This window comes from Chanodichthys erythropterus, chromosome 3 (assembly GCF_024489055.1).
Source record: "Chanodichthys erythropterus isolate Z2021 chromosome 3, ASM2448905v1, whole genome shotgun sequence".
NCBI lineage: Eukaryota > Metazoa > Chordata > Actinopteri > Cypriniformes > Xenocyprididae > Chanodichthys > Chanodichthys erythropterus.
Window position 1 is genome coordinate 33,220,256 of NC_090223.1, and position 22,974 is coordinate 33,243,229.

General features: G+C 35.6%; 2 protein-coding genes across 2 annotated transcripts; one reads left to right on the forward strand and one right to left on the reverse strand.

Annotated features, from left to right (window-relative positions):
* Window positions 1-366: 366 nt before the first annotated feature.
* Window positions 367-16,660, forward strand: clcn7 (chloride channel 7). The gene is made up of 25 exons (XM_067373939.1): window positions 367-560; window positions 1,568-1,642; window positions 2,068-2,133; window positions 2,315-2,380; window positions 3,027-3,159; window positions 3,852-3,961; window positions 4,705-4,785; window positions 4,910-4,972; window positions 5,055-5,138; window positions 5,219-5,312; window positions 6,308-6,372; window positions 6,467-6,583; window positions 6,820-6,874; window positions 6,989-7,049; window positions 7,862-8,003; window positions 8,143-8,236; window positions 10,349-10,521; window positions 10,658-10,709; window positions 10,862-10,989; window positions 11,179-11,264; window positions 13,225-13,357; window positions 13,453-13,512; window positions 13,617-13,793; window positions 14,155-14,235; window positions 15,252-16,660. The coding sequence occupies exons 1-25, from the start codon at window positions 456-458 to the stop codon at window positions 15,336-15,338; spliced, it is 2,388 nt and encodes a 795-aa protein (XP_067230040.1). The 5' UTR covers window positions 367-455; the 3' UTR covers window positions 15,339-16,660.
* A 4,962-nt stretch (window positions 16,661-21,622) lies between these two features.
* LOC137011241 (retinal cone rhodopsin-sensitive cGMP 3',5'-cyclic phosphodiesterase subunit gamma) lies at window positions 21,623-22,708 on the reverse strand. Its single transcript, XM_067373954.1, has 3 exons — window positions 22,195-22,708; window positions 22,071-22,111; window positions 21,623-21,935 (listed from the first exon to the last, which is right to left on the reverse strand). The coding sequence occupies exons 1-3, from the start codon at window positions 22,344-22,346 to the stop codon at window positions 21,859-21,861; spliced, it is 270 nt and encodes an 89-aa protein (XP_067230055.1). The 5' UTR covers window positions 22,347-22,708; the 3' UTR covers window positions 21,623-21,858.
* Window positions 22,709-22,974: the final 266 nt, after the last annotated feature.

Sequence of the window (22,974 nt, forward strand, 5' to 3'; positions counted from 1 at the left end):
CACAGCATCTAAAATGAAATAACAATGCCAGAGGACAAGAACAAAAGCCTTACTGTGAATGTGAATGCACTACTGCAACAAAATCAGTAAAAAAAAATGTGTTAATATATAATGTTTCTATTTTCAAGAATAGGTTGTTTTTATTTCATCCCATCTATATTATGTCCCATCTAAAAATATGCTTTTTAATATCATTAATATCATCAAAACTATAGTTCTGAGCATGTTCTTAGCCGTTAACCATCTCAGTCACAGACCTAACACAGAATAACCGTGAACTACATTTCCCAGACTTCCTTTAAAAAAAAAAAAAAAAAAACAGTTTCTTTCTTGGACCTTTGTGCTTTCCGTACCCTCGTCACGGGATTGCTTATGATTGTTAGTCATGGGGAAGAAGTGTTCGCAGTAGTTGTCCAGTTAGCAGGTTTAATGTATGTATAATTGTCAAAGTGGACATGGCCAACATCGCGAAGAAAGTGTCATGGTCTGGCCGAGGCGAGGATCGCGGAGAGAGGACGCCACTGCTGAACGGAACCGAGGATGGGAAATGCAACAGACAGGTACCAGACAGGCCATGTATACTACAAACAAGACATTTAATGCACTCACATGCAATCTGGAATGTTTTGAATGCTGCTTCATATGAATTATCTGCTTTGCTGATTAAATACCGCATGCTTGTTGAGCATGCAAAGGTAGTCGCAGACAGCATGATATTGTTAGGACTCTTGCACTAACTTCATGTCATTTCACAGTGTTGAAACGAAAACAGTATTTCCTAAACCTGTTGTTAGAGGGTAAACCCTTGTGTTACTTGTAAACCCTTGTAAGGTTCATATATCCTTGTATTTTTGCCTAATGACATGTTGCAGTGTGTTTTGCAACTCTGGATATTTGGATTTTTAACTTCCCATTTCTTTTAACCCTCTTATTTTGCTAAGAAAATGCAAGCACCTGTGATCTTATGACCTACACTGAATCTGTATATTTTTGTCAGGGCCATAGCTAGAAATTCTGGTCCCCCTTACCGTACACTGCACTGGGCTCCATATGTTGTGGGGGACATCGCATAACCTGATTTTGATGAGTTCAACATGTTCCTCGAACAACATTCAAATCAACTAATCAGATTATGTTACATTTAGGCTTAAATTCATGAATTGGTGCTTCTACATCAGTGTTATTCATTTATCATTTCCCTCTGATTTTTGTGATAACTTATGGGTAGGGGTAGGAATAGGGTTAAGACTAAATTTTCAGACTGGAATGTTGTTCCAGGATTAACAAAATATGTTGGCCCAGGAACACATCTAATTCAGCAATATCAGGACGTGCAGGGCCCTCTTGGCATGTGTGCCCTTAGAAAAAAAGGAAAAACTAAAATGGATAAGTATTATAGATAGATAGAGTGAGAGAGAGAGAGGCTATTCTTGATAAAGCGTTGTACCAGTAACATAAATGTGGTATTTATGTTAAAATATGGTCATATTTTTTTTGTACAGTTGATGTAGATTCTATATGTAGATTAACGTAGACTCTTGATCGGTTTAATGTGTTTGGTTCATAGTTATCTGGGGGAGGTATGTTTCATATAGGCAGGCTGAGCACTGTGGACCTTGAGGAGGAAATCACACCCGAAGAGGTAAACTCTGTTTTCCATCAATTCATTTTTATTCATTTTAAAACAAGGAAACTTCAAAACAAAGGACACCTCCAATAGCTCAATAGTGGCTTTACTGTTTTGACACAGCTGTAGTTTCAGTTTTATTTTCAAAGTGTTTGTGTTTTTTTTTCATGCTTTGAATGTTAGTGTTGCATGTGAGTCTGAGATAAATTTCTCCATTCTTGGCTGGAGACTCAGGAAAAAGCCTGATTTAATGTACTTGATTATTTGTGAGGACATGTTTCCGATGTGCTGGCAAGTTTGCTCATGGCTGCAAAGAGTTGATGTAGCTAAATAAAGTGTTGTGCTATTCTGATTGCATGAGCATAGAATGACTGTATATGCCCTTGATGAATGTCGGCCGTGCAACTCTGTTTTTTAAGTCTGTTTTTCAATTCACACAGGACATTGTGAGAAGTCGACCGAAGGAAATCCCTCACAACGAAAAGCTGCTGTCCCTCAAATTTGAGGTAATTGAATCTAAATCTGACCTTCAGCCGCCCTCTTCTCTTTTTATTGAGTGTCTGTTAGGAATACTTTGGATAAAACGGTAGTTTTCTGTAAGTGAGCTTAAATTGCAGCAAAAATGTAACACAAATTGTCTTTGAATAGCTGTGATATAAAATGTCACACCTATTTTTTCTGTTTCAGAGTCTTGATTATGATAACAGCGAGAATCAGTTGTTCCTGGAGGAAGAGAGACGGATGAGTCACATGGTCAGTAGAACCACTAGAGATTTTCTAATAGAGGTGGAGATGGCAAACTCTGGGTCTGTGTCTTTGGAAAAAATTATAACGGTTAACTTGTATCATGTGCATCTTGTAAGCTGGTCATATAAAGGCGCTTTCTGAGTTTACAACCTTGACGGTTGATAGAGACTGAAATGAATGTGTAGTTCCTAATTTAACAGTCCCAGACTGTCCCAAAATTGAGTCTTCGGAGTGTTTCACACTTTATATATATATAATATATATATATTATTATTATTATTTTTTATTTATTTATTTTTTTTTGTTGGTCTATGTATACATGCTGTATCAACTCAACCTTGAACACATTGATTTTTTTTATTTGTCACATTATTTTCTTTATAATTAATATCACTAAATGAATGCATGGAACTAACAGCACAGTTTAGCACATTTTTTCATGGTAATCCCCAAATATTGCTTAATCCAAAATGAATATGCCATGCAATCATTTTGAAGTTTTGCAAAACGGCACTCACTGAGAAGCTATGTCCATTTAAAAGCAGTTTATTCAGCGTACTGATAGAACTGACCCTGGTTACTTTACTATGCAACAGGAAATTGTTATAGTCATTGCAGATTAACATGAAATGCTTATTTATCTGAACCATAGAGTTTCAGATGTCTGGAGATCAATCGATGGGTGATCTGTGGTCTGATTGGGTTCTTCACTGGTCTCATCGCATGCATGATAGACATTGCTGTGGAACGTCTTGCTGGGTGCAAGTACTCTGTAGTCAAACAGAGTATCCTTTTTCTGTCAGTCATGTATTTTGCAATCATCTGATAGGATCTGTTTCTCACATAAAGTGTATTTGTATATATAAAAAAGTATATTCTTTAGTTAATTAAAATGAGCCATTCACTGCTTATTTAAATGCCATCAGTTTACGCTCATAATATGGAAGTTGGTGTAATCCATTTCCTTTGGGACTACATGAATAGTTTGGTCATAACCAGATGCACTGCAATCCAGATCCAGACAGACAGTTTTGAAATTCAGCATTATTTTTTTTTTAATCTAATTTAATCTTTCTATGTAGTTTATTAAATTTAGTTCTCAACTGAATATAAAATATGATTATTTCTTCATTTTTGTATGCCAGGAAAAAGACTATTAATAGCAATGTTGTTATGGTATTATGGTATTATGCAGTAATAATATAGCTCAGTAATATTTTTAATACAATGCTAAAGTATAGTCTGATATGTGATGTGGTGGTCCATGTATGCAGGATTAAATCCTTTTTCTTTTTCTTTTTGAAGAAATGACTAAATTGCTAAATACATTTGTTTGTTGCGGCAATCAATTTAAACATTTTTTTTTTAATGAAAAGGCTTATTTTAATTGCATGGAAATGGTTTTCTCAGTTTAATTAAGTGTTGTGCATAAGTATTTCTTACTGGCTTCAGAGTTTTTTTTTAACCAGATGTTCAGACATTGAGAAGTTCACAGAGCTCGGAGGCCTGTCCATCTCTCTCATACTGTGGGCAGTGCTGAACTCTGCTTTCGTGATGGTTGGCGCTATCACTGTTGCTTTTATTGAGGCAAGTGTTTACTTCCTGTCAGAATGATATTTGTGTGATTTCTTCTTCCCTTCTGTGCTTCAGAGTCACTTCAGAGAAATCATTCAGCTCTTTCAATAGAATGTACTCAAGCAGAAAGCAGAATTTTGCTGTGTTTAGGCTACAATATTAATTCTATTTCTCGACTTATTCGATCAGATGGTTACTTTTTTTCCCCAAGATTTTTACTTTTTTTTCTGAAAGAAATTAATACTTTTATACGGCAAGGATGCATTAAATTGCTCAAAAGTGACAATACAAAAGATTTTTCCAATTAAATGCTGTTTTACTATTAATCAAAGAATCCTGGAAAAAAAATTTATTACAGTTTCCAAACAATTATTAATTAGCAGCACAACATTGATAATAATAAGAAATGTTATTTATCAGTATATTAGAATGATTTCTGAAGGATCATGTGACACTGAAGAATGTAATGATGTTGTGCTGAAAATTCAGCTTTGCCATCACCGGAATAAATTACATTTTAAAATATATTAAAAAACAGCTATGTTAAATTGACATAAAATTTCCCAATAATTTCCAATAATCAAATAAATGCCGCCTTGGTGAGCATAAGAGACAAAAAATATTTAAACATTTCTGACCCCAAACTTTTGAATGATAGCGCACATTTGTATACCATGTAGCATTTAGTAAGTGATAAGATATTATTTTACTTTGAACATTGTTTAAAATTTAGTTTTCTTGTTTTTTTTTCTTAGCCCATTGCTGCAGGAAGTGGAATCCCTCAGATAAAATGCTATCTTAATGGAGTGAAGATCCCTCGTGTTGTTCGACTAAAGGTGATGTCTTGTGTTGCTTAAGCTCCTCTGTAAGACAACTTAATTTTTAACTGAATAAAAAAAGGTATACAAAAAAATTTATTTGTAAGAGATCTCTAACATTTTTCTTCTTCCGCATCCACAGACTCTGGTGGTAAAGGTCTTTGGTGTGATCTGCTCAGTTGCTGGAGGTCTTGCCGTTGGAAAGGTACAATAGAAAATCAGTCAGTTGAGTTAAATGGGACTTCACTTCGAGGTTAACAGACTTAACATCTGCTCCTCTCTCACAGGAAGGGCCCATGATTCACTCAGGAGCAGTGGTGGCCGCAGGAGTATCTCAAGGCAGAAGCACTTCACTTAAAAAAGATTTTAAGGTCAGTTTTCTGTACTATATCGGGTCTGCTTGAATCTTACAGTGAACATGGAGCCTCACTGCAAGTTTCTGTTCCCACAGATGTTTGAGTATTTCCGCAGGGACACAGAGAAGAGAGACTTTGTCTCTGCAGGAGCAGCGGCTGGAGTCTCTGCTGCTTTTGGAGCCCCTGTTGGTGAGAAAATAATTTCAAATATCCACTTTTTAAAAAAAAATCAGATAAAGGCAAGTTATGCAAAGTTGCAAAGATGCCCCTATTACGGTATTTGAAAGGTTCCTTACATGCTTCAAAGGTCAAAAAACACTTTAATTTTCTCTTCATATACATTGCACATCACCAAATTTTTCAATGATTCTCAAACGACTCGTCGGATGAATTAGTCTCTCTAAATCCCTTCTTTCCGTGAGCCTGCTCTGATTGGCCAGATAGCCCGGTCTGTTGTGATTGGTCTACCGCTTACAGCTCAGAAGGCTACGCTACTCAGTTTTTAATGTACATTATGAGATGTTGCAACTATAATTCCTCTACATCAGCATTAACAAGTGTATGTCCATCAACAAACCGATGTGTATATAGGTCTAATTTATTGCGATGCACATGTGGGAACTGTATCAATAACCGTACTAACGTTAGCACAGCACTAACGTGAATGACTGATGTAACATTAAAGTTTGTAAAACAAATCTTGCTCCATCCTTCATCATTACTCAGAGTTGTAAGAACGGCAGACAATCTGCATTAATGGACACAAGTTTTCACGGGATGTCCACACAGATTGTAGGTGGGCATTATGCAAATGTATTACCTTGTGACGTGTGAACTTCACGGAAGTGGGAGTTGGATTACAAATGACTCGTTTAAGCGGTGGAGTCGACTCTTTCTTTTGAGAGACAGTAACTTTATTTTTGAGGCACTTTCAGCTTTACAACTTTGTAAACTGTTTACATTCACATACAGCTACATTACACACTGCATGAAAGGTAATTTTCAAAAATCCATAATAGGGGCACTTTAAAGCATATTAAAATACCTGATATACTCAAGAGTTGTAGCTGTAAGTGAAAATACATCATTTGTTCCTGTGAATAAAAGCTCTTAAACTGCCCTGGAATGCATCTTGGATCAGATTGTTCAGGATCGTCTTTGAGTCATTGTGTTTTTTGGCACAGGTGGGGTTCTGTTCAGTTTAGAGGAAGGCGCATCTTTCTGGAACCAGATGTTGACTTGGAGAATTGTAAGTGATTTTGAAAAAGAGCTTGGGTCCTCATTGTCTATTTCACTCAAGGTCAACTGCTTGAACCTCTCATCCTGCTTTGTTTCTGATCTAGTTCTTTGCTTCGATGGTCTCCAGCTTCACACTGAATTTTTTCCTGAGTATTTACCACGGGAAGACTGGACAACTCTCCAACCCTGGCCTCATTAACTTTGGCAGCTTTGACAGTGATGTAAGTCCTGTACCTTTCTCTCTCTCAGTTACTCTGACAAGTTTTTTTTTTTGCCTGCCAGTTTTTTTAAGTGTTTCACAGCACTGAGATTTGAGAGGAAAATCAGTTTAAGTGGAATTGACTCTTAAAGCTTTCCAATATATCAGAACAAAAGAAAAAAAACATTGAATTTTCTAGTGTAGCTGTATTAATCATGACATTCTTGAACTAAATTTAATGTGTTTTCTTTTTTTTAGAGTCTACAATATGATTTATATGAAATTCCTCTCTTCATTATCATGGGAGCTTTAGGTGAGGGAACATCACTTTGTCTGTGCATAAAATACCTTAATAAATTTGTTTACAAAATTAAAATGAGTGGATGTAGCTTTTGAATGATTTTTCTGTTTTTCTTTCATTTTCCAGGAGGGATACTTGGAGCATTGTTCAATTTACTCAATAATTGGCTAACAATTTTCAGAATAAGGTAGGATCGCAAGCTATTGAATATGGAAGGTTATGGGTAATATGTATTGCATTAATTTAGGAAAAACTTTTTTGTATAAAAACAAATTTTGTATAATGTTGGTAAAAAATATAACAATTATTGGTGCTGCAATGTATCTAGTCCTTATATTGGCCATTTTAACTCATTTTTTTGCAGAAACTTGACAATAGGTTTGAGATTCTGCTAAATGGATGGTAGGTTTAGTTATTGAATTGTAATTATGTATCATTGAGCAGAAGCAGTTGGGATGCGTATGACGACTTTTACAGTACATATCAATCATTTGTCATGTGCCCAACAATTTTCCGGGTTACGCCCTCATGTCAAATTGAGGCCAACAAGTAAAGGAAGAGACTTTCCAAACTTGTGAGACGTTTAATATAGTCTGAGAATGACTGATACTGAAAACACAAAAAAACTCCTAAAAAACCATAATGTTAAGTAATATTGGATAATATTGCTTTTAACAAACCTTTTATTTTTAAATTTGTCAGCTTTATTATTGACGCTGTCATTCAAAAGCTTGGGTCAGTAAGATCAGTCAGTTTTTTTTGTTGTTGTTTTTTTTTTTTTAAAGAAATTAATACTTTTAGTATTTTTTTCAGCAGGGATGCATTTAATTAATCAAAAATGACAAGTCACAAAAGTTAGTTTATTTTGTATAAATATTTTTTGTACAAATTCTGTTGAACTCCATCCATCCATCCATCCATCCATCCATCCATCCATCCATCCATCCATCCATCCATCCATCGGCCTTTGAGATTTTAACAGGATGTGTTATGTCTCAGGTACATTCACCGGCCGTGCCTGCAGGTAATGGAGGCTATGCTGGTTGCGGCGGTGACCGCTACAGTTTCCTTTGCTATGATCTATTTCTCCAATGACTGTAAGCCATTGGGACAGGACCACACTGAGGAATATCCTCTGCAGGTGTTTATGCACTTACTGTGCTTTCAAGATGTTTTCTTAAATAATAACATGCTTAGTTGAACTGATCCTAGATCAGAGTGTAGTCTGAAATGCCAAACAGAAACGATTTGTTATATTGTATTATATTGTATATTTACAGCTCTTCTGTGCTGATGGTGAATATAATTCCATGGCCACCGCCTTCTTCAACACACCTGAGCGGAGCGTAAGGAGTCTGTTCCACAACCCTCCAGGTGTGTCTCTGTGTGGGTGTGGTTGGGTGTGGACGGGCTTGAGAATGTGTGCGGACATCTTATCAGACTTGAATTCAAAACATCAAGCCTGATTGTCGTTGCAACATTTCTTGAATTATGTTGGTTGTCTGCATGGTTTTTTTGTGTATGTGTGTGTTTGCATGGGTCTGCCAAGGTTTTAAGCAGATTTAGAGTTACAAGCTGGAAGAAGGCCAGCTAACAGGCAGCTAAAATCTTCCTACGCTCTGGAGAGAAGCCATTTTTGATTGCTTTCGCAGAGTGCTGCAAGTGCACAATAGTCAGTATGCAGCCACTAGACTAAGCAAGCAAAATCACAACTTGCCTATTAGCAAGGTTGGTAATGTTTCAAAATGTAATGTGATTATATAGTTTGCTAACATACAAATGATATGATTAATATCACAATTACTACAAATAATGATATGGTTTTATTACTTCATTGCTAGTAGCCTTATGCTGCCCCCTACAGCTGGAGAGCTTAAAAGTATGTTAAAGAGAACTTTTTTTTGTATTTTTATTTTATTTTATTTTTTTACAAAATTCAAATACAAACATTTATGGCATACTTCAATAAGCATACAAGTGTATTCCGTGTTGATACAGTATTTTCAACAAAAAAAAAAGAGGGGGGGGGAATAAATAAATAAATAAAATGCATAAAATAAAAGGGGTTTGGGGGTCCTATTCTAGTAACATAAACAAGTCCAGCGCGGAAAGAAGTTTCAGGGCATTTCTGTCCATCATACATTGAAGAGATTTTGCAAATAGCTTCAAATCATTCTTCCATTTGTTGAAATGGGGTTTAATTTTTAAATATTTACACCTATGGATAAAATGTTTGCCTAAAACAATCAGATTGTCAAAAATTCTAGGTCTTATCATTTATAAATGCTAAAGAGAACAAATGCTCAGCCTACTACAGATCACACAGGGTTGTGCATAGATGTCATTTACATTTTAAAGGGTTTGTTCACCCAAAAATAAAATGATGTCATTAATTATCATGTCGTTCCACATCCTTAAGACCTTCGTTCATCTTCGGAACACAAATTAAGATAAAATCCGATGGCTCAGTGAGGTCTGCATTGCCAGCAAAATCATTTTCATTTTTCAATGCCCAGAAAGGTACTAAAGATATTTTAAACAGTTCATGTGACTACAGTGGTTCAACCTTAATATTATAAAGCGACGAGAATACATTTTGTGCGCCAAAAATAACAAAACAGCGACTTTATTTAACAATATCTAGTGATGGGTGATTTCAAAACACTGCTTCATGAAGCTTCGAAGCTTTACAAATCTTTTTTTTTTTTTTCAAATCAGTGGTTCGGAGTGTGTATCAAACTGCTAAAGTCACGTTATACTATTAAAATTTCGAAACAATTATGATGTAACGAAGCCTCGTTTACTGAAATCACGTGACTTTGGCGCTCCAAACCACTGATTCGAAACAAAAGATTTGTAAAGCTACGAAGCTTCATGAAGCAGTGTTTTGAAATCGTCGATATTGAATATTGAATAAAGTTATTTTGTTTTTTTGGCGCACAAAAAGTATTCTTGTAGCTTCATAACATTAAGGTTGAACCACTGTAGTCACATGAACTGTTTTAAATACATCTTTAGTAGCTTTCTAGGCATTGAAAGTGTTAATTGTGTTGCTGTCAATGGAGGCCTCACTGAGCCATCGGATTTGATCAAAAATATCTTAATTTGTGTTCTGAAGATTAACGAAGGTCTTACAGGTGTAGAATGACATGAGGGTGAGTAATTAATGACTGAATTTTCATTTTTGGGTGAACTAACCCTTTAAGGTATTTAGAAGATTCTCTCATCCAGAGTGATGTACCAACAGTGTTTTAGAATAACAAATGAGACCGTTGTGATCAAATGCCATTTAAAACAATATCTGCTAGGAAAGGTATGGTACTGTGCTAGACTAACTGGGACTAGTCCCAGCACTTGCATATTGTTGCCCTGTTGTTGGTTTGATTGCTTCTATTGTTCTCCTCATTTGAAAGTCACTTTGGATAAAAGCATCTGCTAAATGATTAAAGATAAATGCAAATTTTACTGGGAATGTCTCTTTCACAGGAACTTACAACCCTGTGACTTTGGGGGTCTTCGCTCTGGCCTATTTCCTCCTAGCTGTCTGGACGTATGGTCTGACCGTGTCAGCAGGAGTGTTCATCCCCTCTCTGCTCATTGGAGCAGCCTGGGGGCGACTCTTTGGGATCCTTATGTCTGTCATCGATTCCAAACCATCAGTAAGTACAGCTTTACCATATTTTTTTATTACAGCTACATTTTAATTCATCTTAAAGCACAAATTCGAGAAAAATATTGCTAAAATGTGAAGAAAGATTAGCTGTATTGTTTTGTTGACATTTTCTAAACTGATAGATTTCGGGGAATCCTGGAAAATATGCTCTGATAGGTGCTGCGGCCCAGCTTGGTGAGTTATCGATGTTTTAGCTTCATGTTAATTTCAGTTAGACATTCTTTAAGGACATGCAGAAGGAATGCAGTGCTCCCAACTGCATTTCTGTGAAATAAGTAAGTGTTGTCAATAACAAATATGGCTGTTTTGTTGTGTTAATCTGACAGGTGGCATTGTCAGAATGACCCTCAGTCTCACGGTAATCCTAGTAGAAGCCACAGGGAATGTGACCTATGGCTTTCCCATCATGCTTGTGCTGATGACTGCCAAAATTGTGGGGGATTACTTTGTAGAGGTGAGAAGCAAAATATTTAGCATAGTTGTTTTTGTCTCCTGTGAACTGGTGATTTGTCTTTCCAGTATTGTATGTTTTTTTTAAGGGTGTCACAAAGCATTAGTCATGAATGCATGTCATATATGTTTTGTTCTATTAGAGCATGAAGCACTTATGTGCTTTTGTCTGACTGGTTTTTGTTGTTGATAGGGCCTGTATGACATCCATATTAAGCTGCAGAGTGTTCCTTTCCTCCACTGGGAGGCTCCTGCTACTTCTCATTGGCTGACAGCCAGGTAACCACATCCTTCAGCCTTACGTGTCATATGATGCTTTCATTTTTTCTGATGCACTCTATACTGACTCTCAGTTCTAGGTAATTCATACAACCATGCAACATTAAAGGGTTAGTTCACCCAAAAATGAATTCTGTCATTTATTACTCACCCTCATGTCGTTCCACACCCGTAAGACCTTCGTTAATCTTTGGAACATAAATTAAGATATTTTAGTTGAAAATGAAATCCGATGGCTCTGTAAGGCCTCCATAGGGAGCAATGACATTTCCTCTCTCAAGATCCATAAAGGTACTAAAAACATATTTAAATCGGTTCATGTGAGTACAATGGTTCAATATTAATATTATAAAGCGACAAGAATATTTTTGATGTGCCAAAAAAACAAAATAATGACTTATTTAGTGATGGCCGATTTCAAAACACTAAATCATAAATGAATCAGTGTATCGAATCATCGGATCGCGGGTCAAACCGCCAAACTGCTGAAATCACGTGACTTTGGCGCTCCGAACTGCAGATTCGACACACAGATTCACAATGCTCCGATGCTTCCTGAAGCAGTGTTTTGAAATCAGCCATCATTTTTGCCGCACCAAAAGTATTCTCGTCACTTTATAATATTAATATTGAACCACTGAACTCACATGAACTGATTTAAATATGTTTTTAGTACCTTTATGGATCTTGAGAGAGGAAATGTCATTGCTCCCTATGGAGGCCTCACTGAGCCATCGGATTTCAACTAAAATATCTTAATTTGTGTTCTGAAGATTAACAAAGGTCTTATGGGTGTGGAACGACATGAGGGTGAGTAATAAATGACAGAATTCATTTTTGGGTGAACTAACCCTTTAAGGCCAAAGGAAACTTCAGTTTTTACGCATATGTGAGGGTCCGCGTACAGTGCATGTGGCGCAAATTTTGTCACCAGAACCGCACAATTTTTGTAACCACACATGCACATTGGATTTGTTTTGCACTAATCAGTTGTTCCACAAGGTGGCAACACTAGCCCGGGCTGTAGTTTCATAGTAGAAAACGAAACTAAAGAACAACAACAGAGGTCTACATAGGTTGTTTGCACATGACGTGATGGGGAGGCGCGAAATGCAGATGGAGGGCAGGAAGTGATTTTTCTACATAAGGAAGCACTATAAAATACCCATGTTTTGCGTCGTTTATTGTTGCTGTAATTGATCAAACCGAGAAACCACAAGGAGCTTTTGTCGTTTACCAAAAGTAATCTGTGTCTGCGGACGGGAACTAACTAAAAAATAAATATGCATAATGAACAGATTAATACTTTAGAAACTAAGAAGAAGTATACACTTTAACCAAATGCACACAAATTTTTCTGGTAACATCTGTATTTGTGAGATTTGCGGCATTAAATGTTTAATAGATATTCAAAGACCTTACGTTTCAATTATTAGACAGAACAGTTAAAGACGGTAAACTAATGAAGACAAAGAATGGGTGCTTCTGAGCTCAGCGCTGTCAAAATAAAAGTCCTGCTTCTGACTCTTATCAATCAAACTGAAAAACGTATCAGCCGATGCGATAACAAAAAATGTCTTCTGAAATATCATCCTAGGTAATATATCGGTCAGCTACTAGTCTAGTACAGTGTTGTTATCATTTAAAAAAAAACTATTAAAATTGTTTTCATTAATTGAAATAAAGCTGAAAAATGTAATATAATGAAAAACTTAAAAGCTTAAACGAAAAGTTGAAATGTTGCTTTGGCAACTAACTGAAAAACAAATGTTGAAGTTACTAAAATAGTTCAAGTACTAAAATAACTAAAAATGAAGCTGTATAGAATACTTTTAAAAAAGCATATAGAAAATTGACTCGAACTTGAGGTAAAAATAAAATTAATGCATACTACAATATTATATAAATAATACTCTAATAACAGTGGTGCAGTGTCATATAGTGAATGTATTCTGCACAGGGAGGTCATGAGCTCTCCAGTCACCTGCTTTAACAGAGTGGAGAAGGTCGGAACGATTGTGGACGTTCTTAGCAACACATCCACCAATCACAATGGCTTCCCAGTGGTCACCCATACTACTGAGCACGATGAGGTGACGTAACCATGACAACATGACATCACATCCTGTTAATCCTAGTATATTCCAGTTTCAATAAAGACTAAAAGTTGCCCGTCTTCTTCCCGCAGCCGGGCAAAATCTGTGGACTTATTCTCCGATCCCAGCTTATTGTTCTTCTGAAACATAAGGTGTGGAAAAATTTAATTATGATGACTTTAGTTGGACTTTCATCTTTATTTGATAGGAAATACTCTTACTGTGGCAAATTCTAATATTTCTGTCTGTGTCTCAGGTGTTTGTGGAGAGGGCGTCTTCACGTCTCATCCAAAGGAAGCTACAGCTGAAGGACTTCAGAGATGCATATCCACGTTTCCCCCCTATCCAGTCCATCCACGTCTCTCAGGACGAGAGGGAATGCATGATGGACCTCACTGAGTTCATGAACCCGACCCCTTATACTGTGCCTCAGGTCAGTTCACTTACATTGTAGCATATACAGACTGAGACTGTCTGACTTGCATATAAAGCAGTCAACCACAGTTTTTTGTTTTTGCATTCCATTTCGGAGCAAGTTTATCTGAAATTGATTATATAACAATCGACTAGCATCTGGGAAAAAAATAATAATAAATTGTGGCTGAGACTGGAACCTCTCCAGTTTCCGGCTTATTCATACATGGAATTATACCGTGTCCGAGCTTTAACCAGAATGCCACTGTCACACTCTATTGAAATGCAAGAAATGCCACCAGGAAGTGTATTTTAGTTGTCATGACTATGTGGTTTAATCATGTGCAGTATTGACTTTTGTTTTTCATATTTGATTTCAGGAGACTTCACTCCCTCGTGTGTTTAAATTGTTTCGGGCACTAGGACTACGACATCTGGTGGTGGTTGATAATGAGAACAGGGTGAGTGTATCCACCTATGTTTTACTATGGTTCAGTTACTATGTTTAACTCCCAGCTAATCTTTAGGTTGATATTTAAATTTAAAAGAGTTTTAAAGAGTTTTAAATTTAGATTACCTTTCTATCATCTAATGCTAACTTAGTTAATATTTAAAAACACTAATTATTCAATAAAACTGTTGCATTTAATCTTTAGCAAATCTAAAAATTATTATTATTTTTTTATATAATGGTGGGACTCCTAAATTCATTTGTAGCATTAAAATGATTATAGTTTATTTATTTAAATGTTTTAACCCTATTAAAAAAAACTATACCAAAATCTATTTAAAATGCATTTATTTCATACAAAGTATACTTCAAGTCCATTAACATATTTATTGACATATCACTTAAGACTTACTGATATAAAATTATAATTTAAACTTTATTTGGAGAGTTTCTTTACTGCACAATGCACATTTCTTAATATTAAGCCTAAAATGTGTTTTAATATCACTATTAATAAGGATCATTTGATCACTGTATAATATCAGTCTTTAAATGCAAGATATTTAAAGTGTACTTAAAGTATACTTGCAATAGTTCCACTTTAGCACAATCAGATATACTGAAGTATATGTTTAGTTTGACCTCAGCACTGCTTCTGCACAATTACAAAATTAGTTGTTCCAAATTAGCAGACTTTAAGTATATCAGTTTAGTATAGCAAAAGTACAGTTGCAGGGTATTTTTATTAAGCACATAAATATGTAAATGTATTTGTAGTATACTTAGCATAAAAAATATATTTCAGATACATTTTAGTATTTTTTTTTTCCACTAGGGAATTTATTTACATATTTTAATGTAATTTTTTTATTAGATTTTTTTTTTTTTTTTTATTTAATTTATTTGAATGTATTATAGAGGAAATAGTATAGAACTTGAATATCGGCTAGTAATTGGTTATCTGCAATAACATCAAAATTCAGAAATGCTATGGGTCTTCTAATTCCCTCTGCTTTGGATGTGAAGGTTGTGGGGCTGGTAACCAGGAAGGATCTTGCACGCTACCACATGGGTAAAGATGGCCTGGAGGAGCTTCACCTGGCTCAGACGTGATTGGTCGTCAAATTCATCCTGGACCCTGCCTTCAGAGAACCAGCTTTGGACCGTAATAACTCAGGGGCTGGTCAGTCTCTCTCCTGTCAAAGATGCCAAACACAAACCTGCAACATGCACAATTTGTCCGACATTCAGTATTTTAAGGGCTCGATTATTTGAAGAATACATTTTTGCTCCTTTATCATAAAGTCAGTTCTGCGTTGATTTTTGCCTGTGGAAATACAGCGAATGGGCACATTATGTTAGTACGTAATGTTAGTTTTGCACTATGTGACTATTTATTACATTTAAAATATTTTAGAGTAGCTTTTCGGGAGCCCTAACTCTCCAAAAGCATCATTTTGTGTCACCTTACATTTAGTTACCATTTGAGTCATGTTTATTGTCATGCCAATGATAATGTGTATTGACATGACAATGTATGCATTTTTTCTTTTTCAACAAGCATTTGTTTTTGCAGTCACAACAATTCCTACACATTATAAATTGTGAATACTTACTTGCTAATGCTTAAAAATAGTTCTAGTAAAATGTTGTTAGCTCAAAGTAAGATATTCAGATATTCATTATGAATGTGCAGGACATTTCAAGCAAGTTTACTGATATGGAGTAAAATCTTATGATTTCTCCCCATTTGTAGCATTAATAATCCTATAGGTGATACCTTTATGTGCACTTAATACAGACTACGACATATATTGTTACAGGTACTATTACATTTTTATTACAGGTTCATTACATTTTTGTTCACTTAAAGTTGTTTAGGATTTTTAAATGTTTCTGTCTTGATTTATCAATTTAATAGTATCAAATATTTTAGGGTAGACCTGGCCCTAAAATTAAATACATAAATCCTATTTTTCACGTAGCAAGATTTGGTACAAGTTTAATACTAGCTAGTGATTTTATGCAGTACATTTCCTGAGGGGAGTTTGCCTACAGAATGTGAATTTTCTGCCTTGAGCTGCATTTGTTTTCTGTGAAAATCTATACTTTAAAATGAACATATAAATCACAGTATTGAGCAGTGAAAGATTATGCTAAAATAATTGCCAGGCACTGATTGCAAGAAACTGTCTTTAACTGAACATCAGATGAAGCGTATAAACATGACATCTTGTTGTCTTTGTGCTAAAAATTTGACTTGTAGGCTGTACGCTTCGATGTTTAAAGCCAATATTTTTTGTTTTTATTGATCAATGATCTTTTGCTCTGCTGATCTCTACTTTTATATGGGTGTTGATTTGAAGTAAAAAAATAAAAATAAAATAAAAAATTATAACCATTTGAACAACTTTGTGAACTAATAAAGCTATGAATCAACAAATGAATTCCTCATGCCTCTTCAGTAATTTTCTCAGATGGCTGATTTGGATTTAAAAAAAAATCTGTTCTAAATTTTGTCAGCTTTTATGAATACACTAGCATATAGATGGCTTTAAAGCTATATAAAGGTTTAGTTCACCCAAAAATGAAAATTCTGTCATTAATTACTCACCCTCATGTCGTTTCACACCCGTAAGACCTTCGTTCATCTTCAGAACACAAATTAAGATATTTTAGTTGAAATCCGATAGCGGCGTGAGGCCTCCATAGGGAGCAATGTCATTTCCTCTCTCAAGATCCATAAAGGTACTAAAAACATATTTAATTCAGTTCATGTGAGTACAGTGGTTCAATATTAATATTATAAAGCGACGAGAATATTTTTGGAGTGCCAATAAAACAAAATAATGACTTATTTAGTGATGGCCGATTTCAAAACACTGCTTCAGGAAGTATCGGAGCACAAATGAATCAGTGTGTCGAATCATGATTCAGATCGCGTATCGAACTGCCAACGGCTGAAATCACGTGACTTTGGCGCTCTGAACAGCAGGTTCGACACTGATTCATTTGTGCTCCGAAGCTTCCTGAAGCAGTGTTTTGAAATCGGCCAACACTAAATAAGTCGCTATTTAGTTTTTATTGGCACACCAAAAGTATTCTCGTCGCTTTATAATATTAATATTGAACTACTGTACTCACATGAACTGATTTAAATATGTTTTTAGTACATTAATGGATCTTGAGAGAGGAAATGTCATTGCTCCCTATGGAGGCCTCACGGAGCCATCTGATTTCAACTAAAATATCTTAATTTGTGTTCTGAAGATTAATGAAGGTCTTACAGGTGTGGAACGGCATGAGGCTAAGTAATAAATGACAGAAATTTCATTTTTGGGTGAACTAACCCTTTAATATGGATTAAAAAAACTATTTTGTATGCGCAACTGATGTTCTATTTCAGGAAACTCAGCCCATTACTAAGGCAACAACACTACATGACTAAGCAGTATGTTATTTTTCAGCATTTACTTGGCATAATCATTCCTGATACTACACTGACACATTGTTGTGAGGTGTCTAAAAAATGGTGTAAGGTGTGGACATGTGCAAAATGGAATTCTATGAGTAATGCTGCAAGGATCGCATTTGTATGAATCCCATGTTGATCCGCCCTGTTTATTATAATCACTGCTGTCATGTGCAGCTAAATCCACACAGTGATCTCTCTGAGCCTAGGAGAAAGGGCTAATGTAATTACATCATATCTGGAATATAATTAAATAATTTACATAATTTATACTTGTGTAAGTGTATCTGAAAGTTGCTGAATCATTAGTGAGTGAGTTCATCTGGGTAGTGTGTTTAACAGCAGTAAATTTTAACCATCCATAGACATTAATTTTAATTTGATCATGCTCTGTTAAAAACAAACATAATTCAGCAAAGAGCATTAAATGTGTCCATATGCGGTGTGGGTGCCTGAGGGTTAAGTTCAGTGTGTCCTAATCCATTTAGAGCGAGTCTAAATCTCCTTTTCTTAATCCTCTCAAATCAATAGGTGCCAAAATACATCTGTCTGGCATCAACTGCTAGAGCATTCGGTCAACTTACATTTTTTACTCCCCCCCTATTTATCTTAAATTAGGGTAACGTTTATTAGCTTATTTTTATTCAGTGACTTTCAGTTGGTTTAGGCTATATATAATCATTTCTGTCATTAATTTTCTCAATCGGATGATTCTTGTTTTAGCAACCCAAATACCCAGGTAACAAAAAAATATTCTAATAAAGCAAAAAGCCCCGTGAAGCCGTGGTTTACAGTGAATTTATAACAGCTAAGGGGCGTTGTTACCCCCTTAACTATTAAAAAATTCACTGTAAACCACGGCTTCACTGGGCTTATTGCTTTTATAATACGGTTACCACACAATTCAAATATTAAAGCCAAAAAAAAAAGTATCGATGCAACTTTCTTGAAGTAAAATCATTAAAAGGCTTCCTTTCCGCTGGATAAAATAGTCCCTGACCATGAACAGCAACAGAAGATACATTTATATCGAAACTTGTTGTGAACACGGAACAAGACGCAAATGCTTTGACTAGCGCTGTCAGTGTCAGCAGGGCATGGGAAATCCCATTAAATGTTAAAAGGACAGGATCTCAGCAGACATTCAAATGGATTTTTATTATGAACATAGGACTGACCTGAAGGAAAATGCTAAATTTGAATGCAGGTAATACACTCGGTCACTCGATATCTCTCTCACAATACTCTTCTACATAATGCAGTAAGCTTCAGTGAACAAAATCAATAGAGAACAAACATATGTTTACATTGCTAAGACAGACGCGACAATACACACTCAGTGGCGCAGTGATACTTATGTAATGCTGTCAGCTGTATGTTCTCGGGAATTTTACAACGGCTTTGAACATGGTCCAACCAATCAGAATCAAGGGCCGGAACTATCCGTTTTATAAGAACGTTTTGCTAACTTTTTTATTTTGCTAACTTTATTTCTGAATGTTCCATTATTGGAATGGTACATTTCTAAACAAGCAGTAACATTTAAAAATGCTAAATAAAAGACCAACTAAAACGTTTCAGAAAAAGAAAAAAAAAAAACACGTTCCAAGAATGATGTATAGCCTAAATAAAATGTTTGTGTTAACGTTTTGAGAACATTATTAAACACATAACATTACTGGAATTTTTTTTTTTCATAACTTTGCAAATGTTTTTAAACAACTCACTGACGATTTGTATAGATAGATCTGTGGTAGGCGTATGTAAATCTAAAAGAAAGTGTTACATTATTACTATATATACTATATATAGGCCTAGGCTACTTTTGATATACACTGTGTGCAGAATTATTAGGCAAGTTGATTTTCTGATCATATTTTTTTTCCAAGCACATTTTACCAATTCCAATCCACATCAATCTTAATAACTACTATTAATATTGTTTTTAATCATTTATAAGTGATATATAATTGTTCATGAAGGCTGGAAATGAAGAATGCCCTATATTCAGGTGTGCAGAATTATTAGGCAGGTTTTCTTTTACAGATAAAATGAGCCAAAAAAGAGATTTAACTCAGACTGAAAAGTCAAAAATTATTAAATACTCATGAGAAGGACGCAATACTAATGTAATACTAGAAATTGCAAAGTTAAAGCATGACCATTGGACAGTGAAATGCTCATTGGGTCAGCGGGGTCATACAAAAACAGCTGGAGAAGCAAAGACACGTTAACTGCAAAATAATTAAGAATTAAGTGTGAAACCATCAGGAACACTTTAGTCTCCAGCGCCACCATTTCCCAGTACTGAAACCTACCTGGAGTCTTCAGAAGTGTGAGGTGTCAGGATCTCAGAGACTTGGGTTAGGTGAAGAATCCTAAAAAGCGACCTGCTTTAATAAGAATCACAAGCTGAAGTGTTATAAAGTACATGAAGACTGGGTTTTTATAGGCCTTATAGACAGACAGCTTGAGAGTGACTCCTGAAGGACCAGCACCACATCCTCTTGTACCACTGTTTGAAGAATTCATCTTCCAGAATCTGGCAGTAAGTTTTGGAAGATCATTTAGTCCATCTCTGCAAGATGGACATTTCAGGATAAGAGATGGACTAAAAGTGAACTCCCACACATTACTGCCAGATTCTGGAAGATAAATTCTTCAAACAGTGGTACAAGAGGATGTGGTGCTGGTCCTTCAGGAGTCACTCTCAAGCTGTCTGTCTATAAGGCCTATAAAAACCCAATCTTCATGTACTTTATAACACTTCAGCTTGTGATTCTTATTAAGAGCAGATCGCTTTTTAGGATTCTTCACCTAACCTAAGTCTCTGAGATCCTGACACCTCACACTTCTGAAGACTCCAGGTAGGTTTCAGTACTGGCTCATTTTATCTGTAAAAGAAAACCTGCCTAATAATTCTGCACACCTGAATATAGGGCATTTTTCATTTCCAGCCTTCATGAACAATTATGTATCACTTATAAATGATTAAAAACAATATTAATAGTAGTTATTAAGATTGATGTGGATTGGAATTGGTAAAATGTGCTTGGAAAAAAAAATATGATCAGAAAATCAACTTGCCTAATAATTCTGCACACAGTGTACAAGCGGTCAAAGTGTTATCATACATTTAGCGCAAATTATCTAGCATTCGTGGTTACCCTACTAAAACGTTTGAAAGCGCCATTAAACATAAACATAGCCTATGCCTATATGTAAAAAAAAAAAAAATAACCACCAACACACTTTTATGATTCTAACCTTTTGTGTTGACTCCCTTTTGTTAAAATTGATAACGACCTCATCAGTCTTTGAGTTGTAATGCATATCAAATGTAATTTAGTACTGATTATGTTTTACACTGTTAATCCTTATGAAGAAGTGATTTAGAAAAATGAGAAAAGAGACTACATAAATGAATTTGAAGAAAGTAATTTGATGGCAGAGGAGTTCTTGTGAACTGCTATTCATTAACAAGGTCAGTAGGCGTCATATGATTTTTTGCAGCAATGCATTTCCATGCTGAATTTCCACATTTCTTGTTCATAAATAGTACTTCATTCAAACAGTCTACACCTAATCTTTATTTTAACATATTTAACAATACAGATTTTTTTTTTTTAATTGAGCCAAACATGAGAACTAAATTTACTACATTAGAAGTCTAAGGCATCGACACCATACGACAGATGAAGTGATGTGAACAGCTAATAAGGCCTCTCCTCTCAAAGTGCATCTACTAAAAAAAAAAAAAAAAAAAAAAAAAATAGGCCAAAATATAGAACTAGCACAAATAAAAACATTTCAGAGATAACTTGCCACAGAGTGTACCACTGTATGGAATTTGGGAATGTACAGTAGAAAATAAACTTTGATTGAAATCATATTCCACATTATTTCTTCTATCAAAAGGCCTGTCTGTCACCTTTATATCATCCTATAAAACGTCATAAACCTAATTCCTACTGCATCCCAATAGCCACTATATTACATTGTGCATTCATAGGTTGGTGTCTGTACAACTCAGCTGTTTGCAACAAAGTATAATAAAGGCAATGGTGCAAGTGTCTGTTTGCAGCATCCCTCATTTGGGATCTAGAGGTGGAGTCTATTCAACTAAACAAGTCCAGGTGACGCATCTTCCTGTAGTCCGTCTCAAATAATCCCATACTGGGCGAGCTCGTGCAACTCCAGATGGCTAAACGCTTCCCATGGACACACCACAGTGATGTCTGTGCATGAAAGAAGTTGGCAGATGAAGCACAGTGAGAAAAAAAACAAATCATTTTGCAAGAGTAATGGGTTTAGCATAACACAACACAGTCATTTGAACACTACAAAAGCTACGTTCCAAGGGTTGTACTCACCAGTGCCAAGACCCTCCATTCCTGGAATCTCATCTCCAAATCTAATGAAAAGAGAGAAGAAATTGATCACAAAATGAAGTGTACTTCCTAATAGATCAAGTAGATTTAAATGTTGTCTACTCACCCTTTCACCCCCTTCTTGGGAGGTTTGCTTTTGAATTGTCTTGTCATTCTCTGTTTGAATTTAGGGGGTCCTCTTCTGGGTGTTGTTGGACCTACTCTTTTTGGGCTTATGGGCGAGTCACTGAGACTGTCGCAGCTATTTCCTGAGCTCATCTCGTACACCGTCTGTGTTTCCAAAAAAATGATGTGGGCTCTAGTGTTTGTAGATGTCTTCTCAGTCAGTGTCAATCTCTCTCCTTGTGCTCGAGGAAAGTCGGCTTAAATACACTCTAGACTGGTCCGTGTTTGCGTCAATGGGTCAACAACAAAGCCTGACACAGCAGCAATCCGTTCCAGGTCAACTCGGGCAAATGGCTGGGATTACTTCTTGGATTCTGAATACACAAACTGGCCTTCATTGAGAAATCTTTCTAAATGGTCAATTCGCATACTTCAGTACACCTGGAGAGTCTGTCATGGGTTATGGTGAACATGTGTTTCATTCATGGCATATGTAGAGGAAATGAATGACAACAAGATCTTATGCATACTTAAGGAATTCAAGCATGTCAACAGATTTGATAATGACATTACCTTAAATGGCTATATAAGCAAGAAAGATGTGTTTCAAAGAATTTTCTCAATTTTTGCAAAGTGAGTTGGCATATATAGTAATTTTCCTTTAAAAAAATCAACAATAATTGCACATTTCTCTTATGTCAGAGAACTTTCAGATATCTGCAAACGCCATCATTCATTGACTTTCCTCAAGAAATAATGAAGAAAGTTGAGAATTAACAAG